Source organism: Microtus oregoni, unplaced genomic scaffold (genome assembly GCF_018167655.1).
Source record: "Microtus oregoni isolate MIOR12 unplaced genomic scaffold, Mior012 000025F_ref0000491, whole genome shotgun sequence".
Lineage (NCBI taxonomy): Eukaryota > Metazoa > Chordata > Mammalia > Rodentia > Cricetidae > Microtus > Microtus oregoni.
In genome coordinates this window covers 17,393,417-17,417,340 of record NW_024543084.1, presented here as the reverse complement: position 1 = coordinate 17,417,340, position 23,924 = coordinate 17,393,417, and the positions used below count along the sequence as shown (strand labels likewise).

At 44.9% G+C, this 23,924-nt stretch overlaps 1 protein-coding gene across 2 annotated transcripts; it reads left to right on the top strand.

The window, feature by feature from the left end:
* The first annotated feature begins 429 nt into the window (after window positions 1-429).
* On the top strand, window positions 430-22,175 carry Zbtb34 (zinc finger and BTB domain containing 34). 2 transcript variants are annotated; one of them, XM_041674821.1, is made up of 2 exons: window positions 430-479; window positions 18,638-22,175. In XM_041674821.1, the coding sequence occupies exon 2, from the start codon at window positions 18,819-18,821 to the stop codon at window positions 20,319-20,321; it is 1,503 nt and encodes a 500-aa protein (XP_041530755.1). In that variant the 5' UTR covers window positions 430-479; window positions 18,638-18,818; the 3' UTR covers window positions 20,322-22,175. The 2 variants fall into 2 exon arrangements, with proteins under 2 accessions (XP_041530755.1, XP_041530756.1); XM_041674822.1 differs by having other exon boundaries at window positions 432-479; window positions 18,797-22,175.
* The last annotated feature ends 1,749 nt before the right edge of the window (window positions 22,176-23,924 follow it).

The following is a 23,924-nucleotide window of genomic DNA, read 5'->3' as shown; positions in this document are numbered from 1 at the left end:
TCTGTTTTTGAACCCTTGTCTCAAAACAAAACCCCAAATGAATAAAAATAGAAGAATTAAAATGTGAGAGGAAGGCGGCCGCAGGTGTGAGCCTTCGGCAGCTTTAGGGTCCGGGAGGTCCGGCTCTGGCCAGCAGGGGGCACCGAGAAGGCGGGCGGAAGGCCACGGGCAGCAGAGTCGGGACTCCGGGCGGGCTCCAGAGCCGGGCTGCAGCTCAGCCGCCCGCCTGTCCACTCTTCGTCCGCGGCTCCGCCCGGTATCCAGAGTTCCGCCGCGAAGAGACTCGGCCCAGCGACAACCGCCCGGCTCCGTGCCTGCCCGGAAGCGCGGGCGCCGAGGGGGCGGGGCCTGGAAGCGCTTCCGGGGGCGGAGGGCGCGGGCAGGGGCGGCAGCGGGAGCGGCGGGGAAGGGCCTTGCGCCGGCGGCGGCGGCGGAGGGGGCGCCGCGGGCGGGCGATGTGAACGCGGCGCGCGGCCCAGGTGAGGCTGGCGGGTCGCGGGCGGAGGTGGCAGGGCCGGGACGGCCGGTGGAGCGGCTGTCCGGCTCCTCGTGGGTGAGGCGGGGCGGGCGAGACGCTGTCTGGTCAGTGCGGGGGCCGGCCGGGCGCGGTCCAGAGGCCCGGGCACCTGCCGGAGGCCAGGCGCTTGGCTCCGAGGGGTGAGTCGGGGCGGCTGCCCTGCAGCCCTCCAGCCTTCTCTCCTGGGCGCCTCGCTCTCCTTCCTGTACCGAGGGGTCCGAGTGACCGTGGCCCCCGGAGAGCCAGGCCCGGCCTGGGGGCGTCAGCGGGAGGCTGCCCTGGAACTGCTGCCTCGGGCCACCGCCTTGCGCCAGGTAAACAGGCGACGCGTGCCAAGCTTGGCCGGGGTGGTCTCCGTGGTCACTCCGGCGGAGCTGAGGACGGACTGGGGAGGGGGCGTGTAAAACACTGCTTGTCTAGGCGAAGTGACTGCTTTGGGGCTACTCAGATCTGGGACGCACCACCTTTAGGTTTTCAGCACGTCTCTTCCATGCTGGACGTTCCTCCACGTGAGAATTGAGAGTTTAGGTGAACTCCCTACAGACTCGTCATGCTGTGAATATCTGACATTGCAAGGTCTGTGCCTGGTTCAGCATGCGGGGCAGTTTTACTGAAGACATTTTTTTTTAACGTTCCAGATGTAGACTTTTTAACCCCTTCGTGCACTTTGTCTCAGGGAGGTTTAAAATGATTCGCAGAAGTGTTTTCTTGGAAATAGCTTTACTGAGCCTTCGTCGTTCCTTGCTGTCGTTCATAGTTTTCCTGTGGAGCGTTTTGCATGCAAGCATTTTGCTGTTTGTGTTTGCCCATTTTCTCTTTGTTCCTTAGTCTAGGCTGCTTTTGCTTCACATCTGGATTATTGCAACAGCTTCTTAGCTGGTCTCTGACTCCAGAGGTTTCACCCTCCCCCATCCTTCCTTTATGCTAACGCCAAACTTAGTATAGGAAGTAGAAAAATAGTTGAGTGCTTGCTTGTTTAGTAAATGTCAAAATGCTGTTGAGTAGTGGACGAAAGGAGTCGAAACACTAATCTCCAACCAAGGCTTTTACACTGGGTGTTCAGACATTGCCCATGAGACAAGGTTGCGTGCTATAGAGAGGCAGAGGTAGGGGTGGTGGTGGGGCTTAGTGAAAGGGTGGCAAAGGACAAGTAGGATTCAGATGGGGGGAAAAAGGATCCTGTGGAGTTAGTGACTAGACCAGCCTCCTAGCCGAAGGCCAAGATGGGAGAGGAGTAAGAGGAACTATTGATTAGGCTTGGTTCCTGAAAGATCTCGAACATTAGGCCAAAGTTAAAACTGTTCTAGGGGCAGGCGTATTCTAGCAACGGGAGTGTGGGAGGGCGCGGTGCCATGCAGAAGGTGGAAGGAAGAGGATGGAGGGCAGGAGGTGAGCTTAGGGGGGCCACGGTAGTTAGACCACTGTTCAAAGCAGAATAATATCCTGCCTGCTTTGTGGTGTCAGCCTTTACTGTTCCTCCATCTCCGGTCAAGGGTCTTTTAGGTTTGGCTTCATTCCTCTCACCTAAACCTGACTTTTTCCTGGCCTTTGCTTCTCCAAGTTGTCCATGTTCTGACTGCTTCTAAGGCTGTTGTTCCAGTCCCCTGAGCACGTTCTCCATTTCACTTCCTTCAAGCCCCTGCTGAAGATAGACTTCCTCCAATGGGTGTTCCCTCACTGCCCTACCCCCATGCCTTTGTGGCACCGGGACTCTGCAGCAAGTTTCCTTGGTTGTTGGTTGTCCTGGCCCGGCTGGAGCAATTGTTTGAAGACACTGCTTGTTACCGCTTCTTTCAGACTCTTCTGCCTCCTGATGCTGGAGCTGGAATCTTGATAAAAGGGTCTCAAATAGTTCCTGATTTTTGTTGGTAAACAATGTTTTTTTCCAAGGAGAAGCCATTTGGTTATTAGCCTTCTCTGTCCTCTGTAACTACTGATATTTAATGCTGCAGTTCCAGGTGGATGCTTTCAGTTTTATTCTCAGACGCAGAAAGCACAGAAAAAATTCTGTGAAACATTAGTGTTCCTTCCGATCCCAAGGAAAGAAAAAAAGTATCTGTAATTCTTGAGTCTAAGGTTGTGGGGAAAGAAAGTTGGGTCTGGGATCAGGCCTGGATTTGGCTCTCAGCGCAGTCACTCAATAACTGTGAAGCTGAGTGATTTGTCCTGTTTTCTGAGCCCATTATTTCTTCTGCTCTTTTTTTTTTCTTTTTTGGTGCTGAATAGTTAGCCCAGGGCCTCACGCATACTAGGCAAAAGCACTACCACTGTACCACTGAGTTCCACCTCCAGTTTGAGCCTGCTTTTTCTTACTTGTAATGTGTCAAAAAGTCTGTGTTGTGGGGTTGATACAGGTGTATATGTTCATTCATGTGCATCTGTATTTGTGTGCACCAGTGCCCAGGTCGAGTGCCGAGTGTTCCTTTCCACTGCTCTCCCCCTTCTCCATCTTATTTTTTTGAGACAGAGTCTCTCACCATGTCCTGAATTGGCTGTTCAGTCAGACTGGTTGGCCAGCAAGCCCTCTCCAGTGTGTGTGACATTTTTACATGGGTGCTGAGAATCCAGACTCAGGCCCTCATGCATAAGCACTTTAGAAACTGAGGTCCTCTCCACAGCCTCTGTGGATTTTTAATGATGATGGCACACAAAGGCAGTAGCAAAATTTAGGAACTGCTGAAGACATTTTATTATGATTAGATGTGGTGTATTGGAGTGGAGGAAGGATGGGCTGCCAAGCTTTGTCTAGCCGATATACATGTCTCTGTTCTGCCTTCCAGATGAAGCAAGAATGTCAGATATTGTGAACCTAGAGTCCTGTCATTTATATTTCCACTGATTTTCATGTATCTTTAGTTGAAATTCTGTTTCATGCTTTCAAACTTCTTAATTCTTAATTGTGTCCATTTAATGTTTTGTAGCTGACAAACTGCTGAATTTAGCTTAGTGAAGGTCACCAACTGAGCGCAGTTAAGCTTCTAATGGTTATTTTCTGTTGATGTTGCTGGCATGGAAAGCACCCTGGAAGAATGCAATTCAAGGTGAGCCTTTCTAATCCATTTGTTATAGGAGGTGGAACGTGTGTATTCTCTAGGTCTCCTGGAAAGCCAGCCATGGGTAAATAAGCTGCTGTGCCTTAGTTTATATTGAGGTCTTGCCTTAAGAAAGCTCACTCCTTCTGCACGGAACAGATCTGTTCAGCTCATGATTCAGATGGGAGACATCAGCCAGGAACAGTGGTCTAAATCTTCAGTGCATTATTGGTGAGGCTGAGACAAGAGGATCACTGAACCCAGGAGTTTGAATCTAACCTGGGTAACATAGCAAGACTCTAACTTTAGAAAAAAAATGCAGAGATTTTAAAAACACTCTAGGGCCTGCTTTTCTGGCAGAATAAAAACAATGAACAGATTTTGAAAACAATTTTTAAGATTTTTAAAAATTTATTTAACTTTATTTTATGTGCATTGCTGTAAAGGTGTCAGGTCTCCTGAAACTGGAGTTACAGACAGTTGTGAGCTGCCATGTGGGTGCTGGGAATTGAACTCAGGGTCTCTGGAAGAGCAGCCAGTGCTCGTAACTGCTAAGCCATCTCTTCAGCCCTGTTGAAAACCATTTGAAGTGTCTGAGCAGTTTGACATTATGGCTCCTTACCACCGTGTCAGACCGCCTGACTTTGTATGGGACATCTTGAGTGGAATTTGTCTCCACTTGAAGTTGGTCAGGAGGATTATCACCAAGAAAAGCTACACATCTCAGCCAGATGCCTAGTTAAAGTCTGCTTTTTTCTGGGAGCTATAGTTTTGCTCTGGAGACTGACATGTGCTTTCAGTTCCTGGCTGGATCAGTCATTAGCCGAGTACCCCAGGAAAGTTCCTTGTCTCCTGTCTGTACAGTGGGGATGGTTGCAACATCTGTGTCTGTTGCCAGGAAGAGCTTTCTCTGCACAGTGTGCACAGCAGGAGCTGAGAGAAGCCAGTCTTCCTTGTTGCTGGTGTGGTTAAAGCGGCCATTCCTCTCCTGCTTGGAAAGCTCAGAAGCAGCTTCCAATGTTTTGCATTGACTAAGACAAATCACACCCTCCCCAAATTAGTGTATCTGGGCAGACCTGGAGAGTGTTAGCGCCTCGCTCAGAAATGTAACAGTTCGGATAAAAATGTTCTCTCACATGAATTAATGCAGTAAGAACTCTAAACTTGTTTTCCTTTAAATTAGGAAGCGCCCTTCATGAATATCCATCACAGAATGCCATTTCCTCCCTGTTTTTTCCCCTTGCATTGAGTTCCATCAGCATCACAATGCTTCCTGCAGCCAAGCTGCTCATCAGCTGCTGCAAACCTGGGTTTGGCATCACAAGCATCCTGACCAAGAATGGTCCTTTCTAGTACCTTAAGCCCAGCCAAATTTGTCACCTTCCTTTCTTTTCTTGAAAGTGTAACTGGGCATTTTTAAAGGGAGTGTAGCATGTGATGAAGCTGCAGTGTCTCCAGGTGAGATGGGATTTTGCCTCCTGCCTGTCTGTCCTGCACCTCTAGGGTCTTTAGCAGGACATTTTGAGGGCTGAGGGTACAGCTGTGCAGTCCAGAGGTCTTGAGTTTAGGATGCATGAGCTGACCCACACTGAGAGCCTCTTGTGAGGTCCCTGCCTAAGAGCTTATCAGTGTGTGAGACAATTCCCATTGCCTGGTTTGTGCTTTTGTTCTGGTTGTCATGGGGAGCTCTTTCTGAGGCTTTATCCCATGCTTATGGTGGAGGGGACTTTAGGACCACTGCTGTTTTGTCCAGGTGACGTTGAGGCGTCCTTTGTGGCTCTCTGTGGCACAGGTTGTAGTGTACAGGATGCTACAGTATTAGGTAGACATGGTGCTGGGTTGTACTTTTGGCCAACTCAGTGGGAGTGGCGTTTAGGAGAGGATCAGGTTTGTTGACTCTGACCTGCTACTGCTATAGTAGAGGGAGGGCCTCTTTCCTGAGGGACAAGTGCATCCTTTGGTTCTCTACTCTTCTAGTTCTTACCTTATTTTATTATTTTCCTTTCTGCCTCTGTAATGCCACATCCTCTCTATAGTTATTAAAGTGTTGGTCAACCCTAGTCTTTCCCACACCATACTTCTTACTGCCCATTGGACAACCTAAGCTCCGCTTGCCTCTTCTGGTCTCTCTAGTGCCCCAGAGTGGATGCCAGCCCACACCCTCGGTCCTTGTGAACCCTCTGGACTCATGTTCATTGTGACTGCCCTGGAATTCCATTTCCTTCTCTAGCCCCATATTCTAGTCTCTACACATGATACTTATGCTGTGCTTCTTGTATCAGGACCCAGGCCACTCGTATTTTACACTTGCTAGACAAGTGTCCTACCACTGAGTTAAATTCCTAAACCCTTAGTGGGTCCACTTAATATGTGTATTTTTTTAAATATTGGCCACATAGCCTAGAAAGATGGAAAACAATAAGGAAAAGATATGTCTGAACTGCATAAGCATGTGTACACTATTCTGTCATTTGTTATTAACTACCGTAAGAAGTTAGTTTATTAACATGTATGTGTGCATTAACGTGAACCGTGTTAGCGAAATGTAAACAAAGATGTAGGATTATCTCTGGAGTCAGACAGGAGGATTGCTACAAATGGTGAGTTCCAGGCAAGCAGTTTGAAAAGACAAAACGAGGCAGTCTTAGATTATAGCTGCATAAATTGCTGCTAGGATTCCATAGCTGCCTCCCACTGCTCTGCCATGCTCACCAGCTCCAGTGACTTGGATATGCCGGTTGTTGGGGTTGTTATGTGCTTCTCATGTATAATTCCTGTAACATAGGACTATATGCCAGTTCACTGTTACTGGTGAGACTTACAGTTAGCAGGTTATTAGTGGTTAAGTTTTTGGAGAATTTACTCATGGATATCATTAGGACCTTTAACCTCTATGTTGTTGAAGAGAAAGCTGTAAGGCTGGGCATGATGGTGTACACCTGTAATTCCAGTATTTGAGAGGCAGAGATAGGAGGGTTGCCTTGAGTTTGAAGCCAGCTTGGGTTATAGATTCTGAAAACAAACAAACAAACAAGAACAAAATGAGTCAACTATAGATTCTTTTGAGAAATGAGCATGGAAAAAAATCTTGTGATTAAATTGTTCTAGACCTACTTTTTGTTTGTTTGTTTTTGGTCTTTTTTCGAGACAAGGTTTCTCTGTAGCTTTGGTGCCTGTCCTGGAACTAGCTCTTGTATTCTAGACTGGCCTCGAATTCACAGATATCTGCCTGCCTCTGCTTCCTGAGTGCTGGGATAAAAGGCGGGTGCCCAGCGACCTGGCTACTTTTAAGTGCATTGTAGAGCTCCTTTCATATTGAAGCATAGACAGTGTATCTATCTGTTGCTTTGTTGTTGTTGTTTGTTTATTTTGCTTTTTTACTTTTCAAGACAGGATTTCTCTGTGTCACAGATGTAGCTGGAACTCTCTGTAGATCAGGCTGGCTTCAAACTCACAGAGATCCTCCTGCCTCTGCCTCCTGAGTGCTGGGATTAAAGGTGTGCACCATTGCTGCCCGGCTCCCTGCTTTTTCTTAAAAAACAGTCTTCTTTTGTGACTGTTCCTCTTTTATGTCAGTTCTTCTACCAAGTGTGTCACAAGGGTCCAGGTCCAACTTGGGTTGTCAGGTTTGGCGGCAGGTGCCTTTACCTGCTGAGCTAACTCTCCAGCCCCTAGACCTAGTTTTTAGCAGTTACTTTTATATATTATAGCAGCCTTTTATGTGCTGATAAATATCACCAAATTATCCTCAGGATTATTACATTTGTCAGCACTTAAAAGCTTACTTACATCTCTAGTGGCTTAAAAATGGCGTCTTGGTAATCCCAGCACTCGGGAGGCAGAGGCAGGCGGATCTCTGTGAGTTCGAGACCAGCCTGGTCTACAAGAGCTAGTTCCAGGACAGGCTCCAAAGCCACAGAGAAACCCTGTCTCGAAAAACCAAAAAAAAAAAAAAAAAAAAAATGGCGTTTTGGGGGGCTGGAGTGATGGCTCAGTGGTTAAGAGTACTGACTACTCTTCCAGAGGACCCGGGTTCAATTCCCAGCACCCACATGGCAGCTCACAACTGTCTGAAGATCCAGTTGCAAGGGATCTGATACCTTCACACCAATGCACATAAAATAAAGTTAAATAAACCATAAAAAAAATGGCGTCTTGGATCATGGTGTGCCTCAGTGCTAAAGTGTATGCCTACCACATGCAAAGTTCTGGTTCAATTCCCAGTACTGCCCCCACCAATTTTTTTCCTTTTGTAATTCAAATGTGTTTAATCATGAATAAAGTTAAAACTTGTTTTTGTGGGTTTTTGTCTTGTCTAGGTCTTTCTCTTTTTAGCTGTCTATAAGTAGCCTTTGCCAATTCTTCGGGAAAAAAATTTTTGTGTCAGTCCAATTTGATAAACAAGTTAAAGAATTTAGAATTAGCCCAATATCAAATCTATGCATTTTCCTTCAATCTGCCCTTTACCTTTAGAGAGGTGTGTTTTTCATCTTATATTTTTATATAGTCCTGTACATTTGTATGTGCCTTTGTGGCTTCTGGAACTGATGTCATGCCTGGGAGATCTGCTAAGCTGATGTGTATGAATTCATCCAACTAGTTATTTTTTGGTAATACACAAGTCTTTTCAAAATACCATTGTAAGAGTGTTGATGGTATTCAGGGGAAAGCCAAAGCCAGCTGAGCACTGCTTACTCGTTTTTAGGACACCAGCAAGCAGGCAGCTGCTTTGAAGGCTCCAGGAGCTGTGTTCTGTATCGCCCAGGCCTGTCATTTCATCCTGCCCTACAGTGACAGCCCCCAGAAGAGTGTCATTGCCTTTTTGCCTCCTTTGTTCACATCCATGTGAAGGAACGGGCTAGTCACTGGTGTCCCTTCTTACTTTGCTCAGCATGTCTATTAGTTTCTGGTTGATTGTGTCCTTGTCTTCCTGTTTCTGCCCAGTGCCCTTTTCTTCTAGAGCTCCCTCAGATAAAAAACTTCACTGTGCAGGGAAGCCTTGGAACTGAGTTTAGGGGATCAGGTCATCTTGCCTTTCACACAGCCATTGTGCAGCATCCACAGTTCAGTGGTGTGCCTGGGTTTTTTCTGGTGGGACTGTGCAAAACTTTCAAGTAGCCTTACTTACTAACCCCATTGCCATCTGGTCTTCTATCAGGCCTTCTGTTCCCTTCTCTTTTGGTCTGTGTGAGGAATGGTGGTTGACGGACTAGCTCCACTCTTTCCCTGGGGCCATGTCCACAGCACTAGGCTGTGTGAGTGGCCTCTAGGTGTGCCCAAACTACTCCCTAATTGAGCTGCTACCCTGAACTCACTCAATTAGACCTCCCTGCTACTTAGAGACACCCACCCCCCAGCAGCAGTAGCAGCGGCATTGGTGGCTTCCTCCTCTCTCACTTCATACACACATTGCTCAGAGTTTACTCTTGTTCTTTGAAGTCCAATTTTAGTGTTGCGTTGCATTCTGTTGAACTTGGTCTGAACCTGTGTTGTCTTGGTGGCATCTGGTCTCTGAGATGTCCACCTTGAGTCATCACAAGGCTGTCACTTGAGTCCTAGCTTTGTGGTTTCTAACTAATTAAGGCTTTTATATAGAGAGAGGGCTTTTTGCTTAAACCAGACAGGGGGCCTGAGGATCCAATGGCATCAAAACTGGTCTGGGAAGAGGTCATGTGGTTTATTCGGAGCACCACCCCCTATCTGATGTTTTCCTGATCTTAGCTCTTACCTGTGCAGGTTTGTTGCTTTAAAAAGGATCCACTTGTAGCCTAGGCTGGCTTCCCGTCTCCTACTGCTCTGCTGGGAGGGAGTTTGATCTGGAAAGAGGACGCTTTGAGCATTTGTACTAAATGTTACTAAAATGCCTTCACTATCTTAGTGATATGAAGATGCTTGCCACTTGTCCCTATCATCTTCCTTTCTCTCCTGGGCCCATGGAAACGGTGCTGAGAAAGTCAGCCTCTTGGAGTCTTGGTTTCCTTGTCTCTAAAAAATTGGGATGCGCGGAGGCTCCTTGAAGTGAGGCATGCAAGCCTTGACGTTTTTTGCTTAACACGAACCCAGTATTCAATAAGTAGTGGTTTCTGATGATCACGCCCGGGAAGGTGAAGGGGCGTGACTGCAGGTGACATTGAAAAAGCAGGAAGATTATCTTCCCACTGGCTGAATAAGTAGAAGAGGATGGGGAAGACATTATGGAGCAGTAGCCAGTTTCAGCTTATTCCTGTGTCCCGGGAAGCAGTGTTTCATGTTCATAACCACAGCATAGCTTTCACAGACAAAAACAAAATAGCTATTAATGGCACCAGAGGAAAAAATCCAGCGTATATGTGATTGTTTTTATAGTTAAGATATTACAGGATAAATGACTAGGGTTTTCCCCATTATAATGTGCTAGGAAGACATGATTAATCTGCTAAATTAAAGAACACTGATCCTAATGTTTTTAGTGAGTGGAATAATCAAATTCATTATTGTTTTCTGAAGCAGCTGCAAACTTAATCTAAATGAAAAACGAATATAAATCACATCTCTGCATTATAAAAAATGAATTTGATTCCCATCTCTCCCTGGGCTGGGAGAAAGCTGCATTAAGCCCACGTCAAACTGCAAGATGGGGACTTTTGTGAGTCTTTGCATTCCCTGTGGTTTGCTATGTGTAGGAGTTGATGTTGAGTGAGTATTTCCTATAAGTGTAGAGAAATAATTTAAGTCCCTAGTTAGTATGCCATTTACTGATTGCAATTAAATCTTAGTGCAGCACAAATGACAGAGGCTAATTTCCTTAATTTACAAAGAGTTCTGACAATTCAGTAAAAAGGCAACTGTGGGTAGAGGATAAAAAGAGGCAGTTCAGAGACTGGCTGCCTTCAGATTGCCATTATGTGTGAGAAACATGGCAGCCCCATTGATAGAAAATCACAAGGCACATCAGGAGGAGGAGGTACCATTTTCCTTCTTCCAGTTAAGTAAAGGTGAAATAGTTTAATGCTTGATGCTGGTAGTTGTGGGGAGCAGCTTTTCCCTGTGGTCTGGGACCGGTAGGCACTTGCCACCTCTTAGAAGGTGCTTTGGCATTTTAGGTTGAAATGCAAAACCTCTCAGTTCTTCTGCAAAGTGTTACAAAAGAGCTGAGATGTCTGTAACGTGTCACCATGCTGTGTGTAATGGCTGATTAGTTTGCTTCCTGGTTTTGGCATCAGTTGACATTGTGCCACAGCTGACCATGGAGGCTATGAAGTTGGAAGAATTTAAGGTATATTAAATATTTTCTCTGCTTTTTTTTTTTTTTTTTTTTTGGTTTGGTTTTTTGAGACATGGTTTTTCTGTAGTTTTGGAGCCTGCCCTGGAACTCTTTCTGTAGATCAGACTGGCCCCGAACTCACAGAGATCTGCCTGCCTCTGCCTCCTGAGTGCGTGTGTCACTATCACCTGCCTATGTTTCTTTCTTGAAAAGAATTTATGTATGTATGCCTGTTTGTATGTGGATCAAATGCATACAGTCACCCAAGGAAACCAGAAGGGGGGGCATCAGATCCCCCAGGAATTGGCAGTTACAGATAGCTGTGAACTGCCATGTGGGTGCTAGGAACCAGACTTGGATCCTCTGCTAGAGCAGCCAGTGCTCTTAACTGCTGAGCCATTTCTTCAGACCTAGTTACATTTCTTAGGACCTGGACACATACTAGTACATGTTCAGCATTCTCTGAAAAACTCCCAATGGTGCTTTTCCTTTAGAAGAGGGCACTAGAGTGGGGAAGTTTTGTTATTTTTTTATTTCTATCCTGTGCTCTGAAGTGTTGTGATATGCATATATTTGTACTTTAAAGACAAACTTATTTAAAAACTTAATATAAAGTAGGCCTGTTGAAATTCTGTGCAGGGAAGAATTAGGAAGCTGCTGTTCCTAAGAATAGAGGCTCATGGGTGAAGTTGACATCCAGACAAAGTCTCTTTCTGTCCTGGGAAAGGAGGCATCAGATCCCCCAAGAATTGGCAGTTACAGATAGCTGTGAACTGCCGTGTGGGTGCTGGGAACCAAACTTGGATCTTCTGGCCATGGGGTATAGAACTTAAAATTACACCTTTTGTTCTCCTTAGTTTGGTATTGTGCCTAGAAACTGAAACTATCTGTGAATTCACCTTGCCTGCAGATTGTTAGAGTGTTGCTTGTTAGCAGCTCTGGGGAGGAGTCTTCACATTGTTGCTGTAGAAGAAGGAAGTGCCACTATGCCGCACAGGAGAGCACCCCCTTTCCCCTTTTGCAGAAAAATAGGATCCTCTGGTGTCCGCTGTAGTGTGCTTCTTTGCTGTGTCCCTGCTATGCCTGCAGCCTGGAGAGGAGGCCTCTCTGAGGCCCCTTCAGCTTCACATCTGTCTGAAAGTGCTTTGCCACTTTCCTAGCTTTCTTGACTTTGTGAGGACTCTATCCCTTCCCTTCACTGTGCTGACACAGTGCTGTGAGACGGTGACATCTGACCCTTTCTTAGGAGAAAGATTGCATCTCTTGTTAAATTTTGTTTTCGTTACTGATGAAATGACTGTCTAAAATGCTATTTTTATTCCTTGTTTTTAAAAAGCATCTGTTCATATTTGTGGAGTTTTTATTTGTGATATTCAGCTTTTATTGATTTCTGAATCCCGTGGATTTTATATTTTGCAAATTCTTTTCATAATCCTTTCTGCCCCCTTCTTTTCTTTCTTTTCTTCCTTCCTTCCTTCCTTTCTTTCTTTATTTCTTTTTTTTTTTTTATTCTCTGTATAATCCTGGCTGTCCTGGAACTTGCTCTGTAGACCAGCTGGCCTGGAACTCACAGAGATTCTTCTGCCTCTGCTACTGAGTGCTGGGACTAAAGGCGTGCACCACTACCTGGCTTTTGTAAGCATTTTTAAGATAGAAAAGCTTTATTTCTATGTGTTTTGCTTTTGGATTCACCTTCTTATTTAGCTTCTCTAGGAACATGAATTATAAGCTCAATGTCCTTTATTTATGGCTAGAAACCAAATATGAGTGAGCCCCACACACACAAGTTGGTCAAATCCATACATACACACAAACAAAACATACATGTAAGATAAACCTAAAAAGTTAAAACAACTGAAATGAAAACAACATCGGGTTATTAGAAAACAGCTATGTTCACACAGGGAAATACCATTCTGTATTTAGATGACGGGTATTGATGTAATCAATAGACACATCTCACAGATACTCAGGAGTGAAGGAATCAAACTGCAAAGGTTATATGTGGACAATTCTATTAATAGCATTCTCAAAAAGAGAATACAGCCCAGGATGTGATAACAGTGGGTTTGCATTGAGTTCCTTGAGGTGACAGAACTTTCCTGCCTCCTGATCAGCATAAAGGCTACATGAATCTGTATGTGTTAAATCTTCAAATAAAAGCAGAACAGTTAATTTTTTTTTACTTAATAAAAAAAAAAAAGAAAAGCTTTATTTCTTTGGTTAAACCTCCACATTTGTACATCCACATGCCTTCTCTCCAGGGAATGTTATACAGGAAGGATTTAGCGATAAAGTTTATCAAGTTCCCCAAGCCACTTCTGTTTAGTAATTGTCCTTTTCCCCTTTGAAAAAGCCCCTGAAATGACTGATCTCCCCAACACCAGCAGCTTCTGTGGCCCTACTCTTCCCCTGTGCCTTGTCCCTGCTGAAGCAGGAGCTTCCAGCACGTCCTTCCTTCCTGGTTCTCTGGCTGTATCTCTTGACACATGGAATTCCTTCTGTGGGCACAGTTTCTCTGCAGGACTGTTACGGCCTAGAGATCATCCTCTTTGGTCTCTTTGGTCTTATTTGCAGTAGCATTTGCTCAGGTGGTCTCTGTGACCATGTCCTTGCTGTAAAGATGACCTAGTCTTAGCGGTTTTGATGGCTAGAGGAGTGCCACTCCCCGGGACGCTTGTGCCCGACACACAGCAGACTCCCAGCTTGTATGTACCAGTGAGTTTGTTAACCCTGTTACATTCCATCTGGTTAGATTTTCTGTTCTCTCTCTCTCTCTCTCTCTCTTTTTTTTCTCTCTCTCTGGTTTTACAAGACAGGGTTTTTCTGTGTAGCCAGGATTTGTTGTAGAATGATGAGAAATTTAAAATGCCTTGTGGTAATGTTGGCTCTGTTGCGCTAAATTGAATACTTTTGATTTTACTTCACAAGTCTAACTGCTAGGTGGGCTGGGGCGCTGTATAGCAGTGGAGACTTAGCAGTGCATGAGCTCTGGGTGCTGTGTCTAGTACTGTGCTGGGGACTCTGGGGACTGGTAACTAGAAAACACTAAACGCATGTGGCTTGTATTATTGGACATCAATGTCAATGTTCTAGGATAGATGCGATTTTTAAAGTCTTTTTGTGTTTTTTTGTTTGTTTTATTTATTTATTTATTTATTTTTTTGAGAAACGGCTGTCCTAGAATTAGCTCTGTAGACCAAGCCAGCCTAGTTTTACAGATACTCACTTGGGTCTGCCTCCCAAGTGCTGGGATTAAAGGTGTGCCACCACCTGCCGGCTTTAAATCATTTTTAAAAGAAACTTAACAAAAAATTCCAATGGCCTGCATTCTATTTATGAATTCAGTTAAGAAGACAGCATTGTCTCACAGCTGAGATATATGTCTTCATTTGCCCATATAAAAACTCCTTATTAAAATAGTGGGCCATTGAGATGGCTCACTGGGGGGAGTCATGTGTTACCAAGCCTGGTGACCTGAGTTCAATACTTGAAATTCACATGGTGAAAGAAGAGAAAAGATTGCCACAAGTTGTCCTTTGACTACCACATGTGTATGTTCTCTTTCTCATGTACACTGTAAAAAAAGATAATGCCTTTTTCTTCCTTGTGCCCTATTTTATTTATGGCCCCAGATTCCTTATAACCCCGTGCTGCTGTGTTGCCGGTTGTCCCTCATTCTGACACAATCGCAAGTGATCACTTGTGGTTTTTGTTTTAAATAGTCAATACCTGTATGTAACCAGTAATTTGTTTTTTTTTTCCCCTCTCTGTTTCTCTTTTTGTTTGTTTGTTGTTTGTTTGGTTTTTTTTCCAAGATAGAGTTTCTCTGTGTAGTTCTGGCTGTCCTAGAACTTACTCTGTAGACTAGGCTGGCCTCAAACTCAGAGATCCACCTGCCTCTGCCTCCCAAGTGCTGGGATTAAAGGTGAACGCCACCACTGCCTTTCTTCCATCTTTCTTAGATGGTTGTGTATGCCTTGAGTTTCCCTTGTTGCTTTGGCTCACTTCCAAATACAAAAATGTTAAAAATAACATGGCAGCTGGGCTTGGTGGCGCACACATTCAATCCCAGCATTCGTGAGGCAGAGGCAGGTTGATCTTTGTGAGTTTGAGGCCAGCCTGGTCTACAAACTGAGTTACAGGACAATTAGAACTGTTACACAGAGTAACCTTGTCTCAAAAAACTTAAAAAAAAAAAAAGATAGAACAAATAAGGAAAGATAAAGAATGGGTATGGTAGAGCCAAGTGTGGTGGTGCACACCTTTAATCCTAGTATTGAAGAGGCAGAGACAAATGGATGTCTATGGATTTGAGACTGACCTGGTCTACATAATGGATTGTAGGACAGCCAGGCCTATGTAGAGAGAGACTGAGACCCTGTCTCAAAAATCTTAAAAAAAAAAAAAAAAAGGAAGGGGGAAGAAAGAATGGTGATGGTAGAAAGTGTTGTCTGTCTTAGAAGCCTTGATGGGATGCCTTAGCCGAAGTGTTTACCAGAATGTGCTCTCCAGAGCACTGATGCTTTGGAATACTAATGTCATACCTTGAGAGGAGAGTTCCACAGTTAAATGAGTTTGCAAACTGCTGAGTTAAACAGAATGGTGTCTGCAGAACCCTTTCAGATGGGTTATTATGCTAATGTCTTTTAATCCCTAGGAGGTAAGGATGTTGGGGCTAGCACATGTTATGTTGAATACATTTTGGGAAGAGACAATGATTCTTTCTAAGGATGATGTCATTGCTTTGCAGTAGATACTGTTTGTTATGTTTCTAGAGTAGGGCTCTATTTATTGCTTTTCGGACTGCTGTTTTCTTACTCTGAAGGGGTGTTTACTTCTGAGATGAATTTTTGGCATGATAATGTGGCTGAGCAAGTTTCTCTGACTTTCTGATGCCACGAGTAATCTTAGCAGTGTCCAAACCTTAGCCAGTGTTCCTCGTTCTTGGCGTTTGCAGAGGGCCTTGCAGTGCCTTAGCTGAAGCAGACTTCTTTCAGTTGCCCGTCTCTGGGAGTCAGCTTTGTGCCAGATGCACTAAAATGCCTCTGTGTCTCCGCACGCGGCTAGAACAGTGTGAACGGCCTGGAGATCGTTTGTGCCTTGGCACTTCTGTGTCTTTTTCATTTAGTTCTGCCAATTTATGTTATGCTAAAAATATGTCCATTTCATGCAGATTTCAAATTGACTTCAATCAGAAGTCTAGGATAAATAGAAGCATAACATTCCTCTTTGACATAAATGTTTTAGCTCAGATTCTGACAAGATTGAAAATTCTGATGTGATCCACTCAAACTAACTGATTGATCCTTTCCTGCAAGAGTCTTAGATTTAGATTTAGACTCGTTTTACAGGCTTTACTTTTTTTTGGTGGTTATACCCTAGTGAATTATTCTGCTTGCTTTTGTCTTTGTTTTTATAGCCTCTTGAGTTGAGTCACTTATTTTCACTTTTTATTGCTTAAGATAAATCGTTAAGGCACTCATTTCCCTTGTACTTTTTTGTTGTAGATGATGCTTTCTGAGCCTCAATGTTTTATTATGAAAAATTTCCAAGCTGCAGAAAAATTGACAGGTTTTCACAGTGGCCACTTGACTGCTGTGTGCACTGTTAACAGTTTATTGTGTTTGCTTTGTCACTTGTCTGTCTATCTGGTCTGGGAGTTAGTGCTCAAGTGAATCGGAGACAGGCAGACTTACTCTCAGGCCCTTCTTGCTCGCGATTCAGTACTTAGTATGGAGCATTTCCACAGGTTGGCTAGATGTGATGGTGTACTTCTGTAAGCCAGGCATTCAGGACAAGCCTGAGTGTGAGGCCAGACTGCTCTGTGGGGTGAGGCCCTGACTCAGAAAGCAAAATATCTTTTGGTTGGATTTCAAAACCAAATTATTATTATTATTATTATTATCATCATCATCATCATTTTGGTGTTTTGAGACAAGGTTTCTCAGTAGTTTTGGAGCCTGACCTGGAACTAGCTCTTATAGACCAGGCTGGCCTCGAACTCACAGAGATCCACCTGCTTCTGCTTCCTGAGTGCTGGGATTAAAGGCATACAACACCACTGCCCGGCTATAAAATTAGAATTATTAGTTCTGGTTTTGTGTTTACCTTAGCAGCTGTGTGTTAGTATGTACATGCAAGTTGTCTACTTGTGTGTGTACACACATGCATACCGCAGTGTTCTTGAGGTTAGAGGACAGCTTTGGGAAATTGATTCTTCTTCCATCATAGGGGTTCTAAGAAACTGAACTTAGCTTCACCCATTGAGCCATCTCACCAGCTCCTTCAGTGGTTTCCAGTGGTTCAGTGCTGAAGGTTCTAGGTCAGGAGTGGTGGGAGCAGTGTCCCGGGCATGCTAGTGCCATGAGTAGCATGGAGGGCCCTCCACTTGCAATGTGCCCATCACTCTTCTTTCTTTTGTCTGAAATAACACTTTCCTGCAAGGGACAGGGACCGTACATTTCTTGTTCTTCAAAGGTATGTGGGGAAAGCCCTAATCACGATTACACTGGAAAGAAGTTTGTTCCATTCACTGGTTTGAGTTGCTGGATGCTTGAAAAACTACTGATTAGAAGTATGTGAGTGGAGGCTGGGGAGATGTTTCATTCAATAAAGTGTACACAAGCATGAGGATCTGAGTTCCAATCCCTGGTACCCATGTAGCAAGAACAAGGAGGGCCGTGAGATAATTCAGCATCTGCCTTAAAGCCTGATGTGTTGTAGTAGGAGTGGCGGGTGCTTCCCGCCACCCAGCTAGCTTTACCTGAAATAATTACACGGAAACTGTATTCTTTTAAACACTGCCTGGCCCATTAGTTCCAGCCTCTTATTGGCTAGCTCTTACATATTGAGCTAACCCATTTCTAATAATCTGTGTAGCCCACGAGGTGGCTTACCAGGAAAGATCTTAACCTGCGTCTGTCTGGAGTGGGAGAATCATGGCAACTGACTGACTCAGCTTCTTTCTCCCAGCATTCTGTTCTGTTTACTCCGCCTACCTAATTTTATGTCCTATTAAAGGGCCAAGGCAGTCTCTTTATTTAACCAATGAAATTAACACAAAACAGAAGACTCTCTCCCCCCCATCACTGATGAGCTGGGCTCGATCTCCCAGTCCTTGTGAGGGAAAGAATCAACTTCCAAAAGTTGTTCTCTGGTCTCTGCATGGGCACCGTGGCATCTCAGACATAAATAAATAAAATGAAATTAAAAAAAATGATTGGAACTGTGGTTAAGAGCACAGGTTTGGTCTTCAACACCCACAGGGTGGCTTACAACCATCTATAACTGCAGTCCCAGAGGATCTATCACTCAATTCTGACCTCTGAGGACACAGAGTGTACATGGTACATAGTCATACTGTCAGGCAGAACACTTGTACACACAAATAATAATAAAAATTTTAAAACTGGACTTGGGGACATGTGCCTGTTATTGCAGTGCTCTGGGGCTTGTTGGCTAGCAAGACTTGCCAGTTGGTGAGCTCAGTGGAAGACTACTCTCAATAAAAGAAGGAAGATGCCAGTGTTGTTGACCTCTGGTCCCTATAAACATGCTCACACGTGTTCCGGCCCATATGATGTGTATGTACATAAACATATACACAGACATAAACCATACATAGAGAATTATACAAGGTAGGTGTTATACAAAGTGGAATATTTTTGTAGAGCCCTTTAGAGACCCTCAGCTGTAGGTGAATAGTAATTTTTCTTGAAGGGCACCACTTTTCCTCAGCTGAGCCAGCCTTCCTATGCATTCAATGTTTTACTTTGATCAAATTGAGTGTTGAGCGAGAAGAATGATACTGGGCTAATTGATTGTACACTTATTTGGCTTTAGGTGAATTGATGGAGAGATGGAAGATGAAAACTAATCAAGAGGAGGAATGTTCAGGCAGACCCTAGGAGTGCTAGCTGCCGAGTTGATGTGAGCTCGTATTTATGCTGCTTGTCTTGCTGAGGAGCTCTGGCGAGTTACGGATGCTCTTTGTCTCTGCAGATTACGCCTCGTGTCAGTAGAAATGGACAGCAGCAGTTTCATTCAGTTCGATGTGCCTGAGCACAGCAGCACTGTTCTGAGCCAACTAAATGAGCTCCGCCTGCAAGGGAAGCTATGTGACATCATCGTCCACATTCAGGGTCAGCCATTCCGAGCCCACAAAGCTGTCCTCGCGGCCAGCTCCCCGTATTTCCGGGACCATTCGGCATTGAGCACTATGAGTGGCTTGTCGATATCTGTGATTAAGAACCCCAGCGTATTTGAGCAGTTGCTGTCCTTCTGTTACACTGGAAGAATGTCCTTGCAGTTGAAGGATGTTGTCAGTTTTCTGACCGCAGCCAGCTTCCTTCAGATGCAGTGTGTCATTGACAAGTGCACGCAGATCCTGGAGAGCATCCACTCAAAGATCAGTGTGGGAGATGTTGACTCTGTCACCATTGGTGCTGAAGAGAATCCCGAGAGCCGGAATGGAGTGAAAGATGGCAGCTTCTTCGCCAATCCTGTTGAGATCTCCCCTCCATATTGCCCTCAGGTACGGCAGCCTCCAGTCAGCAGCGATCTCCGGATGGAGACGACCCCCAACAAAGCCCTTCGGAGCCGCTTACAGGAAGAGGGACACTCAGATCGGGGGAGCAGTGGCAGCGTGTCTGAGTACGAGATTCAAATTGAAGGGGACCACGAGCAAGGGGACTTGTTAGTGAGGGAGAGCCAGATCACTGAGGTAAAAGTGAAGATGGAAAAGTCTGAGCGGCCCAGTTGTTCTGACAGCTCCTCCCTGGGTGATGATGGCTACCACACAGAAATGGTTGATGGGGAGCAAGTTGTGGCAGTGAACGTGGGTGCCTATGGCTCTGTGCTCCAGCATGCGTATCCCTACTCCCAGGCAGCCTCACAGCCTTCCAGCATGCCAGAAGCTTTTGGAAGTCAGAGTAATTCCAGCCCATCCAGGTCCATGCTGAGCTGCTTCCGAGGCCGTGGTGCCCGCCAGAAGCGTGCTCTGTCTGTTCACCTGCACAGTGACCTGCAGGGTGCAGTGCAAGGATCTGACAGTGAAGCCATGATGAACAATCCCAGTTATGAGAGCAGTCCCCGGGAGAGGAGTGCAAGGGGTTACTGGTACCCATACAATGAGAGGTTGATCTGTATTTACTGTGGGAAGTCCTTTAACCAGAAGGGAAGCCTCGACAGGCACATGAGACTGCATATGGGAATCACCCCCTTTGTGTGCAAGTTCTGTGGGAAGAAGTATACACGCAAGGACCAGCTGGAGTACCACATCCGGGGCCACACTGATGACAAACCATTCCGCTGTGAGGTCTGTGGGAAGTGCTTTCCATTCCAGGGCACCCTCAACCAGCACCTGCGGAAAAACCACCCAGGTGTCACTGAGGTCAGGAGTCGCATGGAGTCTCCCGAAAGAACAGATGTGTACATGGAACAGAAACTTGAAAGTGATGTGTCAGTCTCAGAAATGGCTCTAGATTCCCGAATGGAAATCCACACAGTATCTGATGCGCCTGACTAAGGTGCTGCAGAGAAAGAGCTCCTGAACAAAGCACATCAGTCAATGCATAGTTGTGATTTGCTTTGTTGTAATCTTTGGTTTTCCCCATCTGGAAATCTCTTGGTTTCTTGGTAGTTTCTCTGAAGGTTCTGGGTGTGGCACTTGTGTTTACCCTTATCTCCTCTTCCCTCCCCCAGGAGCTCAAAGCATGAAGGGCAGCAGAGCCAGGGAGAACACAGACTGAGAGTATTCCTCCTTGGCTGATTGCTTCTCCCAACTCTGCCAGTGATTTAGCTATGCCAACTGGTCGACCCCACGTTCTCTGCCAAGAGGCGGGCACTCTTTGACTGTGGGTGCTAGCCCCAGTGCATTTTAATGGAAAGAGGCTAGGATGCCGTCAGCTGATACAAATGGGTAACCTTTTCTAATTTAAAATTAGTTTTAGGGGTAGTTAGACAATTTATATATATATAATAAAGTGGTTATTATATATATAGTATATATACATTCTCAAATTGGGGTTTATTCTGGTTGAGGTGAATGTAAGAGGAATATATAATTTAATACAATGTGAACAGAGTCTGACTCTGTTTCAACCCCGCCTACTATGTTAGTTTCCACCCTTTGTTTTCCTTACTGAAGAATGTCAGTAGATTTTCACATACAGTAATCATTGTGTCCAAATGCAAGCAAAGCAAATCACAGTGTTCATAGCTCTGCTTCATAACAAACACATAAACCAAATGCCATAAAACTCCTTCAACTGTAGTAGGAACCATTTGGAACTTTTGTTTGTTGTCCAGCTGTGCTGGATGACCTGTGGTGCTGACCTTTCTACACAGTGTAGTGTTATACTAGCCAACCCCAAAGGAGCAGTGGTTTTCAAGGTTTTTACTACAAATCTACCTACCTTCATTCTGTACTGTAGAAGCATACATACCAGGTAACTAATCAGATCACTCCACCGTGAGTAGTGCTCTCACTAAAGGGCAGGAGTTTGTAGCACTTGCCTACAAAATTCTCCAGGTAGTGTTGTGCTTTATCGTTTGTTTTCTTTTGGTTTTTCTCTCTCTCCTCAAACAGCCAGTTCAGGTGCACAACAACTTTTTCTATGCAGTTCCCAGGGAAGCTGCAGAACTTGGAATTTGTACTTTTTGTAAAGCTGTACTCTACGGGAATTGCAAGCAATATATCTAGTCTTAGTATTGTGTGTGCTAATGAGAGCCTCAGTGGCTCCTCCACTCTCTCAGTGTTTCTTGCTTAAAGAAAAAAATGTCAAAACCATCTAAGATCCTCAGTGTGTCACCAAATCTGTGTGTATGTCTCACCATTTTTGGTCACGTGGTGCTATTTTTATGTTAAGTATCTTTTAGGTCAGTATTGTCTAGAAAATGTGAAACCTACGAATAGTGATGACTTATTTACTTTCCTCTCAAGTTCACAGCTTGAAAAGAACCCTCAAAAGCATGTGCTGGCAAACGGGTTGTGTCTGAGTTGTATCTGGTCAGCGCTTTGGAAAATGTCTGTTTGCTCTTAGGTTCATACACACCAACAGGCTTCACAAATGCTCTGGTTCTGTGAACTCAGGCAGAGAGGGCAGTTTGATAGGCAGTTTACAGGCCAGGTTTGCGGCTGACTGCAGAGACAGCAGCGCTCTAGTCTCTGCCTGAGTACCTGGGCTCTGAGACCCAGACTCAAGCAAAACCCAGAAACTGAGGACCAACCTCAGAGGCTAGGAGCTAAGGAATACAAAATAGATGTTTGCTGATTTGCCATGCTTTTTTGGCTCTTAAAATACCAAGAATGATGGGTTTGGGGGGAGGTGTTTTTGTTTAGTTTGTTTGGTGGTTTTGTTTTTTGTTTTGTTTTGCAGGAAGTGGGGGAGGTTCAAGATAGGGTTTCTCTGTGTAGCCCTGACTGTCCTAGACTAGCTCTGTAGACCAGGCTGGCCTCGAATTCAGAGATTCTCCTGCCTTTACCTCCTGAGTGCTGGGATAAAGGTGTGTGTCATCACCACCCAGCTTTTTTTTGCTTTTTTTCCTTTTTTTTTTTTTTTTGCCGAGGGGGGTGGTTAGTTGAGAAAAAGTTTGATTCCAGCCCTTCCTTCATGTGTAGCAGCCCCGGTGCACACAGTGGCACCGTCCTAGCACACAGGATCTGCTCATATGTGAATTGCTCGCCTCACCTCAGTGTTAACTCCTGTAGATGACTAATCCTGCCGCTCCTAGAGCGGCTCTTCTGATCGGGTATACGGTATGCCTTCTCCTCGTCAGACTGCCTAAATCGGGGTTCTCTCCCTGAAGCATTTGTTCAGCTTAGGAAGCTGACCGCCTCAAGGGAGAATGGACTCCCAAGTGTTTACCTACTTAAGTGTGTTCTGAGGTTTCAGGTAAATGTTTGTGATTTTTCATTTTCCTTACACAAATATATTTTGTTTTGATTTTTCTTTTTGAGAATTAAATGCAAAACTTCTTTTTTTATTATTTTGTGTTGTGATACCAGTTAAGTTTGTGACAAGAAAGGCCCCAAATCCAAGGATGTGCAACGTGGAGCTCAGGGAAGGAGCCTCCTTTTCACTTTTTGTGGTGAGGGGAGCGCACTCTGGCCGCACGCCCATGTCCTGGCTCTTGTCACTGTCTGTCTGAACTTATGTGCATGGAGTTCTTGTTTCTGAACTTACGTACTTGTAGTTCTTATGTTTGTCAATTTGTTTAGCTGGTTTGAGTTTACCAAAGAGTGACTTATCCAAAATTGTCTTTGACAAAAATATACATTGCTTTGATTGTACAGTTCAGGTTCTAACATTGTAATGGGACTGTTAAGGGGCAGAAAACCAATTTGAGTTTTTAATGATCATGATTCCGCATTTTGCAAGTTGCGCTTGCTCCCATTCGTGTTGCTAACACTTTACCCTCTCCACTGCTAGCAGTGTTAAAAATGAATTCTCAAGCCATAACACAGTACTGTAAAGTTCACGGGGCTTTGAGGGAGGCAGGGCCCAGGCCAGCACAGCACTGCATAGCCTATCTGCACACTTGCACTAGGTGCCTGCGGTGGGCATGGCTGCTGAGGGCTCTCCATGCAGACAGGGCAACAGCGGTCAATTGTGCCTAGCTACATGAGGATGTGCCAGGAGAGCCAGCTTGGCCACTCGAGCAGGCTTCTTTCCCTTAAGCTCACTATGTAACTCCTTAGAGCGACTCCTTGTGGACAGCAAACCTGTCCCTGTACAGTTGTAGGTTAGGTCTCTCACTATAGCAGACGCAGAAGTCCACTAAGATAAACATATGTGAAGACATCCTTTACAGTGAAGTATGTCCTGCTTTCATACAGGCCTGTGCGTAATTGAGTCTCTTCTCAGCTACCTTTCCATGTTAGACAATGTGAAGACAGCCACAGCACCCTTCCTTCCCTGTGACATTTACCCCATTGCACAAACTGTGAAGACGTTTTATACTTTTGCTAACACTTGTGGTTTTCAGTCCTTATGTTTCTTCATCAGTCTTCTTTCTGCCCTCTCGTTTCTACTAAAGCTGTAAATACATTTAGAAACCGTTTGTAAATACGATGACAAAGATGAGTTCATTTTCCCATTCAGTGGAAAAGCCTCCCGATCAATTGGCT